The sequence below is a fragment of the Myxocyprinus asiaticus genome, chromosome 8, assembly GCF_019703515.2.
Source record: "Myxocyprinus asiaticus isolate MX2 ecotype Aquarium Trade chromosome 8, UBuf_Myxa_2, whole genome shotgun sequence".
Lineage (NCBI taxonomy): Eukaryota > Metazoa > Chordata > Actinopteri > Cypriniformes > Catostomidae > Myxocyprinus > Myxocyprinus asiaticus.
Window position 1 is genome coordinate 18222584 of NC_059351.1, and position 22309 is coordinate 18244892.

Below are 22309 nucleotides of genomic sequence, written 5' to 3' on the forward strand. Positions count from 1 at the left end.
CTAATACATTTTTTTTTAAATCAAAAGTTGTATTTGTAAATCTTAGTTAATGCCTTATGAACTAACATGAACCAACAATGAACAATTGTATTTTTATTAACTTACGTTAACAAAGATTAATACATGCCATAAAATGTATTGTTCATTCTTAGGTCATAATACCTAACACATTAATAATGTTAATGAATGGAACCTTATTTTATTTTATTATTATTTTTTTATTTTTTTATCCCCTTTTCTCCCAATTTGGAATGCCCAATTCCCACTACTTAGCAGGTCCTTGTGGTGGCGCGGTTACTCACCTCAATTTGGGTGGTGGAGGACAAGTCCCAGTTGCCTCCGTTTCTGAGACCGTCAATCCACGCATCTTATCACCTGGCTCGCTGTTGAGAGCGAGAACCACTAATCGCGACCACGAGGGGGTTACCCCATGTGACTCTACCTTCCCTAGCAACTGGGCCAATTTGGTTGCTTAGGAGACCTGGCTGGAGTCACTCAGCACGCCCTGGATTCGAACTCATGACTCCAGGGGTGGCAGTCAGCATCAATACTCGCTGAGCTACCCAGGCCCCGCGAATGGAACCTTATTATAAAGTGTTAACATTTTAGTCAATAAAAATAACATATTTAAAATGCATGTCAAACTGAAACAAACCAAAGTTTAAAGAAATATTCAAACATTTAAAAATGTGTATGAACATTTAATAATTTAAAGTGATAGTTCACCCATAAATGAAAATTCTCTCATCATTCACTCTCCCTCATGCCATCTCAGATGTGTATGACTTTCTGTCTTCTGCTAAAGACGAATGAAGATTTTTTGACTCTGTAGGTCCATACAATGCAAGTGAATGGTGATCAGAACTTAGAAGCTCCAAAAATCGCATAACGGCAGCATAAAAGTAATCCATATGACTCCAGTGGTTTAATCCATGTCTTTATAAGCAGATTTAATAGGTGTGGGTGAGAAACAGAACTATATTTAAGTCCTTTTTTACTATAAATCTCCACTTTCACTTTCATTTTCACATTCTTTCACATTTTGAAAGTGAAAGTGGATAATTATGGTAAAAAAAAAGTTTCTCACCCACACCTATCATATCGCTTCAGAAGATATACATTTAGCCACTGGATTCTTATGGATTACTTTTATGCAGCCTTTATGTGATTTTTGGAGCTTCAAAGATCTGGCCACCATTCACTTACATTGAATGGATCAACATAGCTGAGATATATTTCTAAAAATCTTTGTTTGTGTTCAGCAGAAGAAAGACAGTCATACACATCTGGGATGGCCTGAGGGTGAGTAAATAATGAGAGAATTTTCATTTTTGGGTGAACAATCCCTTTAAACATGTATCAAACATATAAAAGATACAACAAAATACAATGTGAAACCTAAGTTCCTGAAATAATAGAATAAAATGGCATTAATGGCAGTCAACTAATGGCTCAACTTTTGCGGCTTGTTTTAAGCAAATTAATAAATAATTTGACAGATACCATTCATTTATAAATCATTTATACCATGAATAATTGATGCAAGTGTATTCATTTATGTTTATTCACTGGTGCAACAGAAAATTAGCGTCGTTCACTGTGTGTTTGTTTGAGTTTAGCTTCTTCCATATTTTGTTTCCCACTTGAATGCGTTACATGTCGTTGTAACGAATACCCAACACGGAGGTAGGAGCTTCCTAGATCCACTTGAAGGCAGCATATGTTTTAAGTAAAACCGTTTCATTATCGTCATGATCAGTCTTTTTTTTTTTGTCTCGTCTTAGTTATTGTTGACAAAATAAATAAAAAAACTTTGTCAACTAACATTTTTGTCAGTGATTTTGCTGATAAGAACACTGCTTGATGGACAGACAGATATTTCACACTGGCATACAGGAACATTTTGCTCTACACAAACACTCACTAAGAGGAATATCTAGCCAGTGAAATATTTTACTATTTAATATTTAAAACTAGAAACTTTTTTTTAATTTAATTAAAATTTGCTTTTTTAATGGGATAGGGAAAATAGAGAGGTGACAGGAAATGAGAGGGAGAAGAGTGGGAATAGGATCGGGAAAAGACCTCACGAGTCAGGACTCAAACTCAGGTCACCCGCGATGCATCAGCACCACATGTCATGAGCGCAGCCCGCTAGGCTACGTCTCTGACATGTCAATGACTTTTTAAGATTTTACTTATTTCCATGACTCTTCAAGGCCTGGAAATCAAAACATGTGATGAGGGTCATACCATGCATCATGAACGCCCGACTGTCCCAGCACCTTCAGCGGCACTCGTACCTCTCCCAGAAACTCGTCTCCAAACTTCAGATTGCTGGCATTCCACAGATCCACCCTGAGACAGAGAGACAGAGAGAGAGAGAGAGAGAGAGAGAGAGAGAGCGAGAGAGAGAGTACAGTTAAAACTCAAACCCTTCTGTTTACAACTGATTAAACTACATTGCTGTTTCCTGATGAATCCATGTGTATACTGTTAAATTATCTTTAATTAACCTCAGCCAAAAGGGTCATGCAAACAACAATTGACAGCATAAAGCCCAAAGTATACTTCGGTTTTGACGTAAATGCTTAGTGGCTGCATACACTCGAACGCTAGCCTTTCAAAAAATACTTCATTTGACTGTGCGTGCATACACAGGTGGTTGGTAGGGGTGTGATGATTCGCGATCGCGATGCATCGTGAAATCTGAAACAAGTAATAACAGATGAAATATCATGTGCAGGCAGATACAATCCAGGTTTTAATGGAGAAGGCTCAGCAGGGTCATAGAATGAAAAACTGTCTATTATTAGCATGTAAAGACCGCAGTAAAGATATTTTGAGATTTGAAATTCAGACTTCAATTGGCTATAAATCCGCTATGCGCTGTGGTAGACATGTAAATAATGTTGCATTTTATTCTTCATGATTTGTGAATTCGGATGAAATAATCCTCCGCTCCGCAATTGGTAGTTAAAATTTTATGACTCTTCATTTTCTAACCCAAATAGCTCCAAAAGTTGAACACCTAGAAGACTGAAACCACTCTCATCTTGACCAGTCTGATTTGTGAATTTTTTCACAGCATTTTGTTTTCCTGTCAAACCTTTTTAAGTCAGGAAGGTGAAAAATAAGTGCTCTTCACATTTAACGGCTATTTCCAGCCAACACACAGTCTGGGTTCATGCAAATTCACTTGTATTAGATAAAGCCTGTTTTGTGAAAACATGTAAAGGCGGTAACATGGTTTGTGGTAACCGTCAGTTCCCTATTCATTTTGGGATAGGGAAAGAGGCGCCTAGCGGCTAAACGGAGACGCCTCCACTTGTCAAGCCCATTCAGGAGAATTGTATCACATTTTCATGCTGGACTGTTTGCGGCACACACTGCAAAAAATAAAAAAATGTTTATCTTTTCACAGCTGCCGCGTGTCAATGACCAATCACAGGTGACTGTAATCAACTGTGTTGGGCCTCATGTATTCAGATAGAAGACAAAGGCAGGCCTAACACAAGTCGTAAAACCTAACTCAGCCCCCACACACCATGTCGTAAATCTTACTGATAAAAATTGCGCCAAAATCAAACAAAGGGAGTCCAAAACAGACTACAAATCCATGAAGCCTTGCTCACTAAAGGATCGAACTCTCAACTCCTATTGGATGAGGCACACAACAGAACATCCCTCAAACATGACATCATCAGGAGTTGAAATAATTCTTCTGAAATGCTTCCAGAATTTACTTCCAGCGACTTTGTTCACCGAATATAGACGTAGTTTTTTTTTGCTGCTCTCCGGTGCAACCTCGTGGCACAAGGAAGTAATGTCCGACTTGAAACTGTGGCCATACAATCTCCATCTCGCTGGACGAGTTGAGATTACTCTGTGTTCAACCGAACACTCTAACGGATCCGAAGGAGACCGCCGAGCAATCCGCATCTTCATCCGTTTGCCTACAGAAGTGAAGAGATTAAAGATTTCTCTTCCATCTTCAATCAAGTCGACATTTCTGAGTTTTCCGCCAATCCGCCGTGAATCAACAGCCGGACCGCCCGCCGACAGAGCGAGGAAACAGCCTCCCGTCATCACCCGAGCCTCAAGGAACCGGGTCAGAGTTAAAGGACGGAGGAAAACACATTATACCTGTGTCCTCATGCGATACAAGTAAGAGGTTTATGTCTGGGCAAAGATAGAATGTTATAGTGTGTTATTCTTGTGTTTCAAGGTTTTTGCTTGTACAGTTTACGGACCGCCATGTCCGCTCATTATTAATACTCAGGGTATTAATTATCACAAATTTGTTTTGCTGTATTGTGGTCCAGCCAAATTGGATTGTGCAATTTCGCCACCGCGGGTGAGACAGCAACTGAGTTCATCCATTAAAGAGTCAAATAACGCGGGACTGTTTACGAGCCGTCCACCGCGTCTCTGAGCGATGAACTAAACAGCTGCTTTCTCTCCCACGATCGCGAAATCAGCTTTAGGACTGTCACTTAATCATCTCTCTCTCTCTTTCTTACTAATCACACACACACTGTCACACACACACACCTTATGTGTTATAGGATTATTTTGATTTCTATATCTAATCATGTCACTGTTTAGTTTGTAGTTGGAAGTTGGAAGTTCATTGACTGCATTGTACTAATTATTAATTGATATTACTGCATAAATAAACTTTGTTTATATTACAAAGAGAAGTGTTTTGGTTTGTTTTGCATACACCTGTGTCATGCTGACGGGATGTCAGTGCTCGAATTCAAACCTTCATTCATTGTTTTTTTCCCGAAAATCGATATTCTTCGGATGTCGATTTTCCTAAGAAAACAATCTAATATTGAGACTGTTTTACTATTTGGTTATTAGTCCCTGATTTCAGGGTGGTGCCCCGTCAATGTTAATCCTTATTAATATTCTATTGATTTTTGATAATTGATAATTATCTTTGATGATTGAATTTGAATGATCAATAAGCTAGTGTTAATTTTAATTAATGTTTCATCGATGTTAACAATTAACGATTATCTTTGATAACTGTTGATTTAAAGGATTTAAAAAGCTAACATTGATTCTCATCAATGTTCTATTGATTTTAATAATTAATAACTATCTTTGATAATTATTAATTATTGCTAATAACCAAACTTGCTCCTAAATGTAGCGCACTACATTTACTGGAGCCCCATATGAGGTTTTAATGAGTTAGATCCAATTCATTAATTTAAATATTTTTATATTATTTAGTTTAATTAATTTAAATATTAAATATTAATTATTAATTATTTCTGATAGTAACACTGATCTAAACAACCAGTAAAGTCCTACAACTGATTAGTTCCCTTCAGAACAATCTGAAATCGCTTCCTATTCTGTAGCATTCACTAAAGAGAATGAATTAATGAGTTAGTGTTTTCCTTCACAGCAAATGTGTGACCAACATAAGTTCATTGTTGGTGCCTTCTTCCCTGATTGTGATATGTTAATATTGCTTTTGTATCTCCATAAAATGTGTAATTTCTCCATAAAACAGTTTAACCATGAATAGAACTTGGTTTAAATCAGTGGTTCCCAACCCTGTTCCTGAAGGCCCCCCAACACTGCACATTTTGGATATCTCCCTAATCAAACACACCTGATTCAACTCATCAGCTCGTTAGTGGAGACTCCAAGACCTGAATTGGGTGTGTCAGAAAAGGGAGATATACAAAATGTGCAGTGTTGGGAGGCCTCCAGGAACAGGGTTGGGAACCACTGATTTAAACCAAGTTCTATTCATAGTTAAACTGTTTTATGGAGAAATTACACATTTTATGGAGATACAAAAGCAATATTAACATATCACAATCAGGGAAGAAGGCAACAACAATGAATTTACGTTGGTCAATGGATGCAAACAGTTTTGAATAATGACACAGAAAGCTGAACTATCTATCTATCTATATCCATCCATCCATCCATTCATTTTATCTTATATAGGTTCACGGGGTGAACTAGGCTGCATAAATGTTCTTTATTTAAAAGTTTTCTTTCCCTTTAATCTCGCGTACTCCGCTCCATGTCTGCTGCAAGAAGGTCTGTGTAATATGAGACACTGGGTATTAATTTATAATGTTAATCAATTCTTAAATTTCGTAATCGATGCATCGAAATTTCTTTAATAGATCGATACACCACGATGCATAAATGCATTTTTCCACCCCCAGCAGTTGGCGCATGCATGCTACGACTGCTATGAGATACTGGACTATTTCTCTTCAAGAGTTTAGACCCATAAAATGTATTTATTTTCCTTTAGACTCAAGTTATACAAATGCAGGTATCTCCTGAACTCCTCACACACACGCTCTTGACATGCACATCCACTGTTGTTGTTTCCACCTTCATCTCCTGATGTTTAACGCCGATTACATCTTCTTGCACTTCTTTGTGAAAGGAATGGCTCAACTGTGTGTGTTGCCACCTTGTGGACCCACTAATTAGTGCAAATATTACTAGGCGCATGTGTATTCTGAGTGTTCACAGACAAGCGGTTAGAAAAATTGGGCTGCACGAGTTCAGTGCTCGAGCATTCTGCTGATGATGAAATTTGTGTCACAAGTCCTGTACGCAGATGCTCAGCTTTACCCGTATGACCTTTACCCGTATAATTTTTTTTCTGTGTTACGTGAAATTAATGGAAGAAAAAGTCAAACGGGTTTGAAACAAGATGGTGAATAAATGATGACAGAATTGTCATTTTAGGGTGAACTATTGCTTTACAACGTTTTCAATTTATATGTGTGTTGATCTCTAAGGCTATGAGGGTTAAAATGTACCAGGTACACACTCACTTGAGAGCGAGTTTATCAACATCGTCTTCTTCCACGTCAAACTGTCGTTTGGTGTAACTGAGGGGTTTGGTCACCTGTGTGAATGCGCAGAAACAGATATGCATCAGAATGATAAGATTAATACAATTACACAGCTGAAGACCTGCATAATGGATGAATGAGAGAAAATTCTGCTTGCTAAACTTAACAAATATGTGTCTTCAGTGCCCAAATGCTTAATAAGTATTATTAGAAGAAATGGTGATGTTACACAGCTGAAAACACTCGACTGTCCCAAAAAGAGCATGTTGCAATCATTTGATTTGAAATGAATGAATATTTTCAAATAATAATAATAATTTGCAAGGTAAAACATTAAATAATGCATTGTTGTAGTACTTTCAATATAGCACAAAGTGTAAAGAATTTACCAATCACTTCTTTTTATTTTTATTAGAATTTTCCACAGTGTCTGAACTCTTCCGGAATTGTTGTTGTGTAATTATACATATAAAGTATATATACTGTATATATATACTGTATATATATATATATATATATATATATATATATATATATATATATATATATATATATATATTTAAGCAATATCACACAAGCAAGAGTGCGATATGGCCCTACAGCCCCAACAGTGCCGTAGGCAATCACAGCAGTGCTGATTTAGGGCCATATAGCGCACTTGAGAGTGTGATATTGCTTATATACAAGAGTTTAATGAACAAGTAAATTTTAAAAAATTAGGAAAAACTGAATACGGTCATAAAAATGCATTTCATACATTGTGTCTCTAAGCTGCGATGAACCTTAATGCTTAAGTTGTTAGTTATAGTCGTTTAAAGCTATTTCCTAGCTTTAGTAGTGTAGTCGTAATCTGAGCGATCACGTAGTGCTGATGAATGAAAACACTGACTGATGCTGACTCACTTCACGCCACCTAACTGGCTTATATTACACACAAAAATGTTTTTTGCTGCCACCTGCTGGCTAAAATCTGTATTGTCACAAAAATAAATGTACAGGTGCATCTCAAAAAATTAGAATGTCGTGGAAAAGTTCATTTATTTCAGTAATTCAACTCAAATTGTGAAACTTGTGTATTAAATAAATTCAGTGCACACAGACTGAAGTAGTTTAAGTCTTTGGTTATTTTAATTGTTATGATTTTGGCTCACATTTAACAAAAACCCACCAATTCACTCTCTCAAAAAATTAGAATATAGTGACATGCCAATCAGCTAATCAACTCAAAACACCTGCAAAGGTTTCCTGAGCCTTCAAAATGGTCTCTCAGTTTGGTTCACTAGGCTACACAATCATGGGGAAGACTGCTGATCTGACAGTTGTCCAGAAGACAATCATTGACACCCTTCACAAGGAGGGTAAGCCACAAACATTCATTGCCAAAGAAGCTGGCTGTTCACAGAGTGCTGTATCCAAGCATGTTAACAGAAAGTTGAGTGGAAGGAAAAAGTGTGGAAGAAAAAGATGCACAACCAACCGAGAGAACTGCAGCCTTATGAGGACTGTCAAGCAAAATCGATTCAAGAATTTGGGTGAACTTCACAAGGAATAGACTGAGGCTGGGGTCAAGGCATCAAGAGCCGCCACACACAGACGTGTCAAGGAATTTGGCTACAGCTGTTGTATTCCTCTTGTTAAGCCACTCCTGAACCACAGACAACGTCAGAGGCGTCTTACCTGGGCTAAGGAGAAGAAGAACTGGACTGTTGCCCAGTGGTCCAAAGTCCTCTTTTCAGATGAGAGCAAGTTTTGTATTTCATTTGGAAATCAAGGTCCTAGAGTCTGGAAGAAGGGTGGAGAAGCTCATAGCCCAAGTTGCTTTAAGTCCAGTGTTAAGTTTCCACAGTCTGTAATGATTTTGGGTGCAATGTCATCTGCTGGTCTTGGTCCATTGTGTTTTTTGAAAACCAAAGTCACTGCACCCGTTTACCAAGAAATTTTGAAGCACTTCATGCTTCCTTCTGCTGACCAGCTTTTTAAAGATGCTGATTTCATTTTCCAGCAGGATTTGGCACCTGCCCACACTGCCAAAAGCACCAAAAGTTGGTTAAATGACCATGGTGTTGGTGTGCTTGACTGGCCAGCAAACTCACCAGACCTGAACCCCATAGAGAATCTATGGGGTATTGTCAAGAGGAAAATGAGAAACAAGAGACCAAAAAATGCAGATGAGCTGAAGGCCACTGTCAAAGAAACCTGGGCTTCCATACCACCTCAGCAGTGCCACAAACTGATCACCTCCATGCCACGCTGAACTGAGGCAGTAATTAAAGCAAAAGGAGCCCCTACCAAGTATTGAGTACATATACAGTAAATGAACATACTTTCCAGAAGGCCAACAATTCACTAAAAAAAATTTTTTTATTGGTCTTATGATGTATTCTAATTTTTTGAGATAGTGAATTGGTGGGTTTTTGTTAAATGTGAGCCAAAATCATCACAATTAAAAGAACCAAAGACTTAAACTACTTCAGTCTGTGTGCACTGAATTTATTTAATACACGAGTTTCATAATTTTTGAATTACTGAAATAAATGAACTTTTCCACGACATTCTAATTTATTGAGATGCACCTGTAAAGAGACACATAGCTCACCTTGTGACACATATACACTGCTCTTACACTTTAGTTTAGAATGGCACAAGCACAAGCGGAGTGATACACACAGTGAAGCGTTCGAGTGATGATGTACTGAGACGTCAGTACTCCTGGAACGTCTCTCGTCCAATCAGATTGGAGGACCGGAACTAACAGTTGTATATATATATATATATATATATATATATATATATATATATATATATGTATATATATATATATAGTGTGTGTATATATATAGTATATGTATATATATATATATATATATATATATATATAGTGTGTGTATATATATATATATATATATATAGTATATGTATATATATATATATATATATACAGTATATGTAAACATCAGCAGCAACAGTAGACCGATGTGCTTTGTTTCATGTTGCTGCACATTTTGCAGTTGAACTATCGTGTACCTTGCGGGCACCCTTAGAGATGGCATTCACTAGATTCTTTGAAGCAATTAAGTTCAATATGTGAGCTGCACGCCATTGGTGAAATTTAATTCTTAAAAATGAAATTATCTCTATAGATCCAGTGGTTAAATGCTGAGGTAGACCGCTCCATCTTCACCCGGCTGACTAGTAGCGAGCACCAGTTCTGAGTGCACTACACACAACCCTCCCCCTCCCCTCCGAACACTCGAAGACTTACCGAATGTATATCAGTGGTGTGCTGATTTAGAATGAAAAATGTAAAAGATTGATAAAAAAAAAAATGATTTGAAGGATTATTAATAATTTACTTCCATTGCCTTGTTAATATATAATTATGTAGTCAATAAAAAATAACTGTAGTCCAATTACAAGACTATTTTATATATATATATATATATATATATATATATATATATATATATATATATATATATACACACACACACACACACACTAGTATATACTGTATATATACTTGGGTTAGTCTACACATAAAAACAATAGAACTCTAAGGTATGTATCTATTTACATAGCTAAATAAACTAAGTTTGTCTGTGAGTGTGTGTGTGTGTGTCAGTGTGTGTGTGTTTCATTCATTCTAGAGACACATGAAGGAAGTGTGGAGTGAGAGAGGAAAAAGATAAAGCACCTCATGACTTCTGGTAGTTCTGCTTTATTTACAGTAAAGTTGAGCATCATTTTGAAGTGAATGCTGTGTTTTTGTGTGTGTTTGGTGTGTGTTGTGTGATGACTGGAGGGTGTGTAAAATCTTAAAGTGAGAAACCACAAGCTATGAGTATTATAAAACTCTAAACACCTGAAACATCAGATATAACGACTCTTATTTTCATGTTAGTCCCTGAAAGCAGCCTACGCAGAGCACTTCTAAATAACAATTTCATGACAAATCTTCGACTGAAATTTCACACTGATAAATAGTGAAATGGCACTGATATATCTCCATCTGTACGAGCAGACTGTAGAAGTACCTTTTTTGTATTTCTTGTAACCCTTCAAAGATTTAGCTTTTTTAATGATTTTAATAAATGTCTAAGTGTCATTTGAATCGTGACTGTCAACACATGTCTTGTCAGAAGCTGGTTATATTAACAGCAGTATCTTTATCATCAGACAGGAGAATGAGCTCTTGATGAAGTTCTCACCTCAAAGAAGAAGATCTCATCAAACTGAGGGTTGTTGTTTTTACGTTTGACCTTTGTCTTCTTGGCCTCAGACCTGTGAGAGGTGAGAGAAATTATGAGAGAGATGGACAGAATTAAGTTTTTGTTTTGCTATATTATGCCATGTTATGATATTTTATGTTATGATACGTTATGTTGTATGTTATGTAATGCTATGTTATAATATGTGATGTTATATGTTTTGTTGTTGTGTTATGATACAGTATGTTATGTTATTTGATGATATGCTATGTTGTTATGTTACATTATATGTAATGTTACGTTATGTTATTATATATTATGTTATGTTATAATATGTTGTTATATTATGATACTTTATGTTGCTGTATTTAATGTTATATGTTTTAATATCTTTTGTTGTTGTGTTATGATACACTGTTATACGCTATGTTATGTGATAACATGTTATGTCAAGATCCGTTAAGTGGTATATTTTATGGCATGCTGTAATGTTATGATTTGTTATGTAAGGCTATGTTATGTAATGATGTAATGTTATGATAAATAATTATACAGTATATGTTTTGTTGTTGTTATGGAAAATTGTTTTATGTTAAGTTATGTGATGATATGCTATGCTGTTTTGTAAAATGAAATGTTATGTTTCGATATGCTGTTATGTTATAATATGTTACAGTATGTAATGATATGTTACTGACAGGTTATGTTATATGTTATGTTATGTGATGACGTAATGTTATGATATGTTAAGTTTTCTGTTATGTAATAATGTTATATGTTATGTTATGATGGTATGTTATGATTCATTGTGTTATAAGATATGTTATGACATGTTATGACATGTTGTTATGTTATGATTCATTATGTAAGGCTATGTTATGTCATGAAATGTTATGTTATGTTGTTGTGTTATGAAACATTATGTTATACTGTATGTTATGTTATGTGATGTCATGTTATGTTGTTATATGTAATGTTATGTTATGATAAGTTATATGTTATATTATGATTAGGGGTGTAAATCGCAAAATCTCGTATTGATTCTCTTAGCCAGCGATCAGATTTGTTTGCCAATACCTCAAAGTCCGCCACGATGCGATTTTGATTCGATTTAGGGGTCTGCGATTGATATTACGATATTATGTTCACGTTTTACACAATCAATAACATTTATTATCTCACAAATGCAACCAAAATATCATTTGAATATTTATTTATTTTATTTTTTTTGAGCTCCCTGAACAGTGCAAACCCAGTATCCACACTGGGAAATCCACAACAAAATCAGGTACTTCATTTGTTAAAAAAAATATACAGATAAATAAATAATATAAAAAATAACGTCACACACACAAGTGATTATCAATGGTTTGATGACAGCTCAGTGCCTTGAGGAATGAGGTAAACACTACAATGACAATCTGTCATCTTTACAACAGTCAAGCAAGTCTTTCAATCCGAAATACTTACATAACCACAACTTGTTTCCAACAGGAGAATATGTGCTGTTCGTGTTTTTTCTTGGCTACAACCTCCACAGTTGTACTGTGATATATGTTAGTAAGTGTGTTGACTTGAAGATGTGAAAAGTCTTGTAATTGCACTGGTGCAGAGCAGGTGTTTTCTCTTTCCCTCGTCATATTGGGGCTGTCTAGCCATAAAGCATGGCTGGTTTGCTGCATAGCTCTTTAAAATAGAAAATTCTCATATATAATTCAAATGTGTCACATGTGCCACGGTATCGAGGGAAGCCCGATTTAGTTGCGCATGTGATCGGATCTGCACTATCCTGTCACTGGAGCTTGCATTGAGGGAATTGCGGTTGACGGCGCCGCGCAGAAATAGAACAGAGCGCAACTTCAGGCTTCGATCACCCCGCGCACATCCGTGCCCCACACAAGAAGCATATTTAGCGCTTATAAAGTGAGATAAATATCATAAGGTTGCTGCACCTTCTGATGGAAAAGCGTACGGACGTGGCTGGCATGAGAATGTCAAAATAAAGGCGCATCTTAAAAAATACAAATCGATGTTTACGCGTTGAATTGATGACATCGCATTGTTGGTTATTTGATCGATGCATTGATCCAGATTTTCTGTAAAGAGGCTTTACAACAATATGCATTGTAAAAAGCATTACACCAATAAAATAACAGTGGCAGTGAGTATTGGATGCTGCCATAAACAAATGTTTCAATAATTAGTTCCCATTGTAATGTTGATGTGTGGGTTAGGTTAGATAAATACTGACTTCCACTTGTATTATGTTTCTATGGAGAAGTATTTAGACAATATGTGAATTGTAAGAAGCACACATTTGTTTTTTAGAGGACAAACGCGATACGTCTTCACCGTCCCTGACTGTCATGGTAATCGAGGCCACTGGACAGATTTAATTGTCAGTAGTAAATTGGATGAGCAGAGATGTTGTCAGGTATGTGAGGTCTGATCTTACCTGGAGGGACCCAGTAACGACACAGCGGCGTATGGGTCACACTGACCGTTCACTATCGGCAGATCCTGACACTCCAAAACACTGCGAATGGAAAAAACAATACGAGTTTAACACAGAAACAAGAGATCTTTGGCCTTACCGTCATCCTCAAAATTACAATCTGTGAATTTGGCTCAGTTCAAAACCTAGTGAGCTCTCTTGCTGTCTACTGCCTTCATAGGCAGCTACCTTTTAAGGCAACATCCTTACCGTCAAGTGAGGCACACAAGAGACTCCACTAACACACGAATATTGGGTCAAATAGTATATTTTTAATCAAATTGAACTATTTAAAATTGATAACTTTCAGTATAAATGAAATAGTATATTTATAGTCAAAATTTCCCTTGGCTTTAATTTAAATGAATAAAAATGTGATCTACATGTGGAGCTATACACACATTATTAGTGTGCAAAACGTATAAAACATACCAGTAATGATTTCTCTATATAATAACACATGATGCCATTGTGGAAAACACATCACAACTGCCTCAAAACAAACTGCAGCTATTTTGTGTAATGCCGTCCTATATGATGTCATGTATGGCAGAGTTGAGCTAATGCTGAGTTCTGAAAGGATTATTAAAATCACCAGCTGAATGACACAAACACTGTCCTGAGAGACTGGTTCAGATGTTCACTCCGAACACACACTGACTCAAATCCCAGCATTCAGAACTCATTCACACACATAGTGATTCAGTCAGCAAACCAGATTCGCATGACATCAGTCTGTATGTAAATAAAACATACAGGCCAATTATTTATTATCATGTGTAGATAAATCAGTACTCTGAATGTGGATGTAGGTTTAATGCTGATAATGAATGAACAGGATTTACAGCATCTCTAATACCTGTCGATCCTTCAGGGCATTTCCTGTGAGTTAAGCCTGTTTATATAACCTTGTGCTGTCCTGGTCACACAGTCGCCCATAAATACACCAGCCGTGATGCTCAGCACGGGGCTAACTGACTGAGACACTGATGTTTGTGTTTATAGTGATATGGCCTATTCCATGTGTCAAACACAGCTCTCAGACACTAATTTAACTCATATCGTAAATGGTCAGAGCCGTGGTGCTCATACAGGCAACACAAGTTCAAGTCTGATCTGAATTGCCCCTCTCCTCAACATCATTTTCTGTCCTTTCTTAAATATCTATATCAATAAAAGTGGCAAAGATAACCATACATGACCATTCATGCCACAGTTGTAAATTTTAAAGAATCTTAAAGTACACACCCTGAGCTTTTCTGAGATAGAAAATGCTTCCTCTCCCTGGTCTTTAAAAATATTTGACATCACAGTTCAGCACATTTTATGGAAAGATGAACATTTAATGTATTAATTTGTATTTATTAATAATATTAAATGTATTTTTATTTTTTATCAAGAAAAATTCAAGAGTTTTCAAAGGATAAGATTTTCTTTAAAACGTCTATACGGTTTTTTTTTTAAACGTCTAAGACTTTTTTTTTTTTTTTTATGAATTAAAAAAAAATCCTTTATTTTTACAGTACCTGGGTCCTGATGTCAAATAAAATATGAATACTTTTTTTTATTTTTTTGATATGTTCCTTATTGACATTATATTATAAACATAACAGATTATTTTTCCCCCTTTTTTGCTGGGTCTCAGGAGGATATACAGTATCATAATATATCAGGACATATCAAAATTTTTCATTGTGCATGATAGCCAATATGATGACATTTTATTAATCTATTTTGTTTTGTCTGATTTGTCTTTTTAAAAAACAAAGCGTAAACACTGATATCTCTAATCTAAAATTTTATGGACATCAAACATTTTACAATAAATGTAAAATAGAAAAAACTGACAACAGTTTGTATTTTTGAAAATGGCACCAATATTTTTTGTGATGTTTGAATTGGGGAAAAAATAAGCTCTGATATTTTCTGCTTTCAATATCCCTCAAATCAAACTGATACTGATAATGAAAGGAAAGTTTCGGGTACAATACAAGTTAAGCTCAATTGACAGTATTTGTTGCATAATGTTGATTACCCAGGGTACCAGACTGTGACTAAATGGTCGCATTTTGCGACCGTATCCCAACCGGTGCGACTGAGTTTTGTTACAGGTCGCACCAGTACGACTACAATGTTGGCCAACTCTCCCTCAATCTCTCTCCATTTATGCGCTGCTGTTTTCTATTAAGCAATATCAAAAGGCAAACACATCAAATGTGGAATGAAACAGCGCCATCCGATACCCGGACCAATTATCAGCATGGCTCAATGGACAGAGCAGCACAATCACAGAACAGGTGCGTTCACTCGCGGAGCGTACATAATTACAGCGCTGCAAGAACCTGTGAGAAACACAGTGCGAGCACGGAAACGCTGCATTTACTTGCCGAACCGGTCTCGAGCTCTCGACGCACACCACTGATCATTACAGTGCTGCCTACGAGAACCCAGTGAAGCTCGGAGTGAGTCTCGGAAAACTTTTGAATTCGGCACAGAATTCTCAGGTGTAAACCTCTATGAAAACCCTCAGTCAGTAAAGTAGTTTCATAAGGCCAAATGCAAAATATAATCAAGGGCTTTAAAGCCTGGACCTTTGTGAATTATGGACAAAGTTTGTTTTCCTTCTGTGTAAAAATTTGTTCTCTTCAAATGCTCTCTGATTGTAGAAAAATATAATTGGTTTTGTTTGCCTTCAAATTTCCAAGAATCAACAAAAACCTGATGAAAGGAGTCCCAGTTTAGTTGCACTGTCAGAATAATTTAGCCCTACATAAATTTGGTGTTAACTTTTTACTTTTTTTTTTTTTTTTTTTTAATTTTTCCCCTTTTTCTCCCAATTTGGAATGCCCAATTCCCAATGTGCTTTTAAGTCCTTGTGGTCGCGTATTGATTCGCCTCAGTCCGGGTGGTGGAGACGAATCCCAGTTGCCTCCGCGTCTGAGATTGTCAACCCACGCATCTTATCACATGGCTTGTTGAGCACGTTGCCACGGAGACATAGCGCATGTGGAGGCTTCACGCCGTCCACCACAGCAACCACGCTCAACTCACTACGCGCCCCACCGAGAACGAACCACATTATAGCGATCACAAGGAGGTTACCCCATGTGACTCTACCCTCCCTAGCAACCGGGCCAATTTGGTTGCTTAGGAGACCTGGCTGGAGTCGCTCGCCCTGGGATTCGAACTAGCGAACTCCAGGGGTGGGATAACCTTCTTGTTGTTACAATTTACATCTGCATCCCAACTCAAAATCAAAGCCTTACTGTCGAATGAGCATTTCAGTTGGGAAAAATATTCAATATTTTTGGTAATTAGACTTATTTTTGTAATATAATTATAATAATATCCCTTTTATTATTAGTTTCTGTCTTTAAACTTTTCATTTTATAGGCCACAGAACCCCACCCCCCACCGGTGCTACCAAATAAGGTGCAGGTGCCACCAACTGTAGAACTTGGTAGCACCAGTGCCACCGCTTGCAAATGTTAGTCTGGAGCTCTGTTACCTCAAAAATTTTTTTGACTTGCCCCTCCTTTTCTTAAAAAAAAAAAAAAAGCAGAAATCTGGGTTACAGTGAGGCACAAAGAAATGAATAGGGCCAATCTGTAAATGTTAAAATACTAAAAGTATTAACACAAGACGAAAACAATATGTGTGTAAACATGATTTTAGTGTGATAAAATCACTTACTAACCTTTTCTGTGCAAAGTTAAAGCCAGTTTTACAACTTCGCTGCCATGACGATGTAATGTCAACAATCCCTAAAACCCTAAAATGACTGTAAAAATGACAATTTAAACAACTTTACAGCTCAAATAACACATGAGTTTTAACAGAAGTGCTTTTATAAAATGATAAGCTTCAAATTTCTGCCTTTAAACCCTCAAAAATTGGCCACATTCACTTCCATTGTAAGTGCCTCATTGTAACCTCGATTTAGCTTTTTTTAAAAGGAAAAGTCAAAATTATTTTTTGTGGTAATCAACATTATGCCACAAATGCTGTTGAGCTTAACTTGTATTGAACCCGGAATATTCCTTTAATGTTTACGCACTGGCCCCATTCACTCTCATTCTAAGTCCATTCCTCTAACTGTGTTTTTTGCTTCTTCTTTTGTTTTGCTTTTTATAATCGAGGGAGGATTTTAAATAATTTTTTGCGGTAATCAACATTACGCCACAAATGCAGTCAACTGAGCTTAACTTGTATTAATTTCGGAACATTTCTTTAAAAAAATTTAAAACAAACAAACACTAATACTAACTGACTATGATATGCTGCACATCAATAATAATAGTAATAATAATAATATAATTAATGTGGAATGCACTCATTTCTTGCTTTTATCCATTGTAAAGTCTTGTATAGTGTCTAACATCACAGAATCACAGCAGCAGTACTGCAGTGAAACTCATTTACTGAATGGATCAGTGTTGAATGAGATGTGCTGATGTAGTCTGTGTCTGTGTGTGTCTGTGTGTGTGTGTGTGTGTGTGTGTGTGTGTGTGTGGCATCCTCACTGTGTCTTAAAATGGAAGCTGCATAAATATCGTGTGAATGAGAGCGCTGATATAAGCTCATTACCCAGAGTGCTCTAGTGTGGGATTCTGTCCAGACACGGACTCACTGATGCTGTGACAGCACATGTAAAGACATGCATGTGATCTCAGATGTCAGTGTGTGTATTTACTCTAAGTTTGAGTGTTAAGTCAAGTGTGACCCTTTAAATTAAGTGTCAGCCGCAAAGCATCACACCAGTGATTTTCAATGTCAATGTCGATGAAAAAAAGCTTCAGTCTTTGTGTTCTGAAATATAATCAATGAATATTTCACAAAATTCATGGTGAGGAGGATGTTCCTGTAGTTTCATCAAATGCCACATGCACACACAGCCCATGTCTTCTGCTCAATTTCCACTCAGCGATCAATAAATTCTTATTTTATCCTGTCTCAGACAATTTATCACCCATCACCCTTTCCAGAGCTCCGCAATTCTCCATACGTTTATGATGGCGGTATTGTGCTAAGAAAAGTGTTTAGAATGGTCCTAAAACTGATTTCCTACAACAACAAAAAAACACCCTCTTAAACTCACTGAAAACACAAGACTGCTCAATATCAAGGTGATTTTTAAAGATGTAGATCTGCTGAACTGAAACGAGGGCTACCACTTGAGAGCTGCTATTGGCTGAGAGATGGCTGTGTGAAACTTGTGATTGGTTGCCTCACCGTGTTGCCAGCTTGTGGCAGATGACTCCACTGTCAGTGATAACCTCACTGAGACGTAGCTCCAGGTGAACCTTCCCCTGTGGAAAAGAGAACAGCGTTACCATGGTTACACCCAAAGAGAGAGAGAGAGAGAGTGAGAGAGGAGCAAAACAAGTGAAGAGAGAGAGATGAGAGTGAGTCCAGAGAGATCTGCGCTGGTTTGAGCCATCGATGATTCATAGACGACACACAGTAACACACGGCAAATAGTCGCAGGGAGATATCTCTTGAACATCTCAAATGTTTCTCCTACACAGAATTGAGATGAAATGGAGCACAAATAGAGACTTTTGCATAAGTCTTACGCCTCTTTCACACTGGACTCGGAATCAGAGCGTAAGAGGCGCTTATTTTTTTTTTTGCCGCACATGTTAACTGGTTAGAGCATTCAGATAGGAAGCGTTAGCAGCACTTTGGAGAGGCGCGCGAGTGGCATTGCAGCAGGAGTTTCAGTGTCAAGTCTATTTTTGCTGCGCTGCTCACGCTGAATTAAAGTGCCAGTGCACTGTTGATGGATATCATGAAGATGAGTTGACACGATAAAACAAATATTGCACAGAATAAGCATGTATTCATAGTCTAGTGTGTTTTTGTATGAATTACAGCTCATAGGAAAACAAAATAAAATAATTTAAAAAAAATTAAATGACAAAAATTTTTTTTTAAATATTTTAATGATTTAATTTAAGCAGACATAGGGTTTTATCATTTAAAATTACAGTATACTTCAAGTCGTAGGCTTAAACAAAATAAAAATACCCTATATACTATTAAATAGAGAGCAGGTCTAAAGGGTTAACAGCAACACACATACACAGCCCAGTGCTAATAGCTGAGGCAAACAAATGAACGTGACAGCACGTGTGCTGGGTAAATTCAAAACTTACCTGTCTTGTACTGAAAGACACTTGTATTGAAGTGCTCTATTATGCTCAGCGTTTTACAGTATAAAGATTAATTAACAAAGGAAAAAACGTGGGATGCTGTACCTGGATGCTGGTGAAGATGGTGAGTTAACATATTGGAAGCGCGTCCTTTTTGTGAGGAAAGTACTCAACACCCAAAGGTTTTGGATGTTGTTTGAACAAATAGATATAGCTATTCAATGGTTGTGCATAATTACTTATTTCTGGCTATATTATTTAGCTATATTATTGATTAATGACTGCAAAAAACCAAGTGATCAAACCGTCTTCTCTTGTGCAAAACACGTTCAGGCTCATCGTCCTCCCCCTTCCACTAAATAATGATATTTAAAAATGTGCAGAGCTCACTGTGTTGGCTGTAACTACATGAAATAATTCTACAAGACTGCATTAGATTACACCAGCATCATGTCAATATGATTTCATGATGATCACGTTTGTAACACTTAACAATATCTCACTCTTGATAACCATTTTATAACTTTGTTTTCTGTGTAGAGCACAGCTGTTTCTGCAGCAGAAGTGCTGCTTGTGAAAAAGCACACGCGTTGTTTGCAGCGACATTGTCGCGATGCAATGTTTCAGTTCTGCGCACACGCTGCTTCGGCGTGCTATGTGAAAGAGTCGTTTTGCTCCTCAAACTTTTCTTCTCAGAAAAGACTCCACTGTGTCTCCTCTAGACTGTCGCGATCAGGGCTGGGTAAAAATATTGATTAATTGATCTTCATTTGAACTATCCCGTTTTTTATTCTTAAAATCCCAAGATCGCTCTTTAATTTTAAGTTTGAAGATGTGAACGATTGGTGCTGAACTAATTATAACTAATTTAGCATTTGCAAATATAAAAAAAAGCATATTATTTACTAGTTGCCATTCATTTGTTGGTATCATGAATGCATATTTACACTAGTAACAATGTAAATATTGATATAAAAAATGATCTAGATCACTACTAAGAAGTGCAGTGATGATATGTGAAATTGGAATTTCAACTAGTAAGAAACTGATCATATATATATCTGTAACTGTGTTTTGAATAGGAGTGAATGACAGATCATTAGCAAATGTCAAAATGCAGTGACAAGCTCTGACAAGCTCTGCAGAACACCCCACTGGGATGAATGGGAGATTGCCGTGAACGACGCAATTTTTGGCTATTTAAAAAAAAAGAGAGAAAAACACTGCGTGTATCTTCTCTGGTTAACTCGTGTCACTATTACAAATGACCCAGCAACAATGTGTTTTAATTCTTTTTGATTATTTTGATAAAATCCTGCTTAAAAGTACTCAAACACACATTACTTCCATAGGCTGTCATTGGAAAATAGCTAACGTGTGTCAGAGTGATGGCAGCAGGGCAACAGTTGCTAAGACAGGATTGGTCAGAAGCACTTTTAAGGCGGGCCTTAGAGAAGGGTCAATTATGATTTCATTTTTACTAGTTTAAATTCTATTTTTTATTTCAAGAATGGGTATTTCCAATAATTAACACAAACCAAATTAAGGATTAGCATTTTCACTAGTAAAAACTGAATTGTAGATATTTACAATTCATATCCTGCATGTGACTAAGTGTCTGAAAGTGCTTGCAATATTATAAATGCAAATTTGCATTTATTTTTATTTCTCCTAAGGAATTTTGGGAGAAACATCAATGACAAAGTTGCTCAAATGAAACACAACCAAGATCTCCATTTACTCTCGTGAGCTATGAAAGACAAACCCCATAGCAATCAAATGCTCCTCTGAGCTGAAACAATGTTTCTCTGTTTGACTCCTGACATCATCAATATGCAAATGACCTTTGTGAAAAACATGAACCGCTCACACACCCCACAACAATGAGCACTCTATGAGAGATACTCTGTGCTCTTCATTATACACACACACACACATACACGCACACACATCCTTCCTTTCTCACTGTGTGAATGAATGTGTCTGGTTTATGTGTGTATCTGCTGTAGAGGGAATACATATGTACCAGCTTAAATACTGTATGTTTAAAGGGAACATTCTCTCATATATTGTGAATGTTTGAAGAATTTAGTGTTTTAAAAAAACACTGTAAAAAAAGGTTTGAAATGAATAGTACTTTTGAGAAATCTTGAGAAATGATGTCCATTCACATGAGATAAAGACTCAAGTCATATCAGTAGCCTAATAAAAGCTAATTTAGCCAAGCTGACATCACATGACCATTTGCACACCGTTTTATCTCAGTAACTATTATCAGACATTTTCAGCTGAGGAATAAATTAAACATGGGTGACAAATGTGATGTGAATAAAGCATTTCTACTACTAGCAATGGGTCTCGTCTCATTCGCTAACTGTGCGTACGCACGTACTTGTGTATAAAATCTGCGTACCAACATTTCCATGCAGAATAATCCTTCACCAATATGTTTGCACTAAAATGTATTCTAAATTTACGTTAAAATTTAGAACCAACTGCCACCACATGTATGCAAAAATAACATACGTTGGGTCTGTGCCAAAACCTTGTGAGTGTCCTCTGGAGGCAGCATTTTCAGACATCATAGGCACACTCCTG

General features: G+C 36.7%; 1 protein-coding gene across 5 annotated transcripts in view; it reads right to left on the minus strand.

Annotated features, from left to right (window-relative positions):
- The window catches only part of LOC127445112 (ras GTPase-activating protein 3), a 97761-nt gene that overhangs the window by 25222 nt on the left and 50230 nt on the right, over nt 1-22309 (minus strand). For all 5 annotated transcript variants that reach the window (XR_007897933.1, XR_007897932.1, XM_051704913.1 and 2 more), the window contains exons 5-9: nt 18789-18865; nt 13518-13598; nt 11063-11135; nt 6834-6907; nt 2254-2358 (exon numbers count right to left, since the gene is read on the minus strand). Coding sequence is in view for 3 of the 5 variants with exons in the window: in XM_051704913.1 (XP_051560873.1) it covers nt 2254-2358; nt 6834-6907; nt 11063-11135; nt 13518-13598; nt 18789-18865 (410 nt within the window). In the remaining 2 variants the exon portion in view is untranslated. The remainder of the gene's footprint in view (nt 1-2253; nt 2359-6833; nt 6908-11062; nt 11136-13517; nt 13599-18788; nt 18866-22309) is intronic.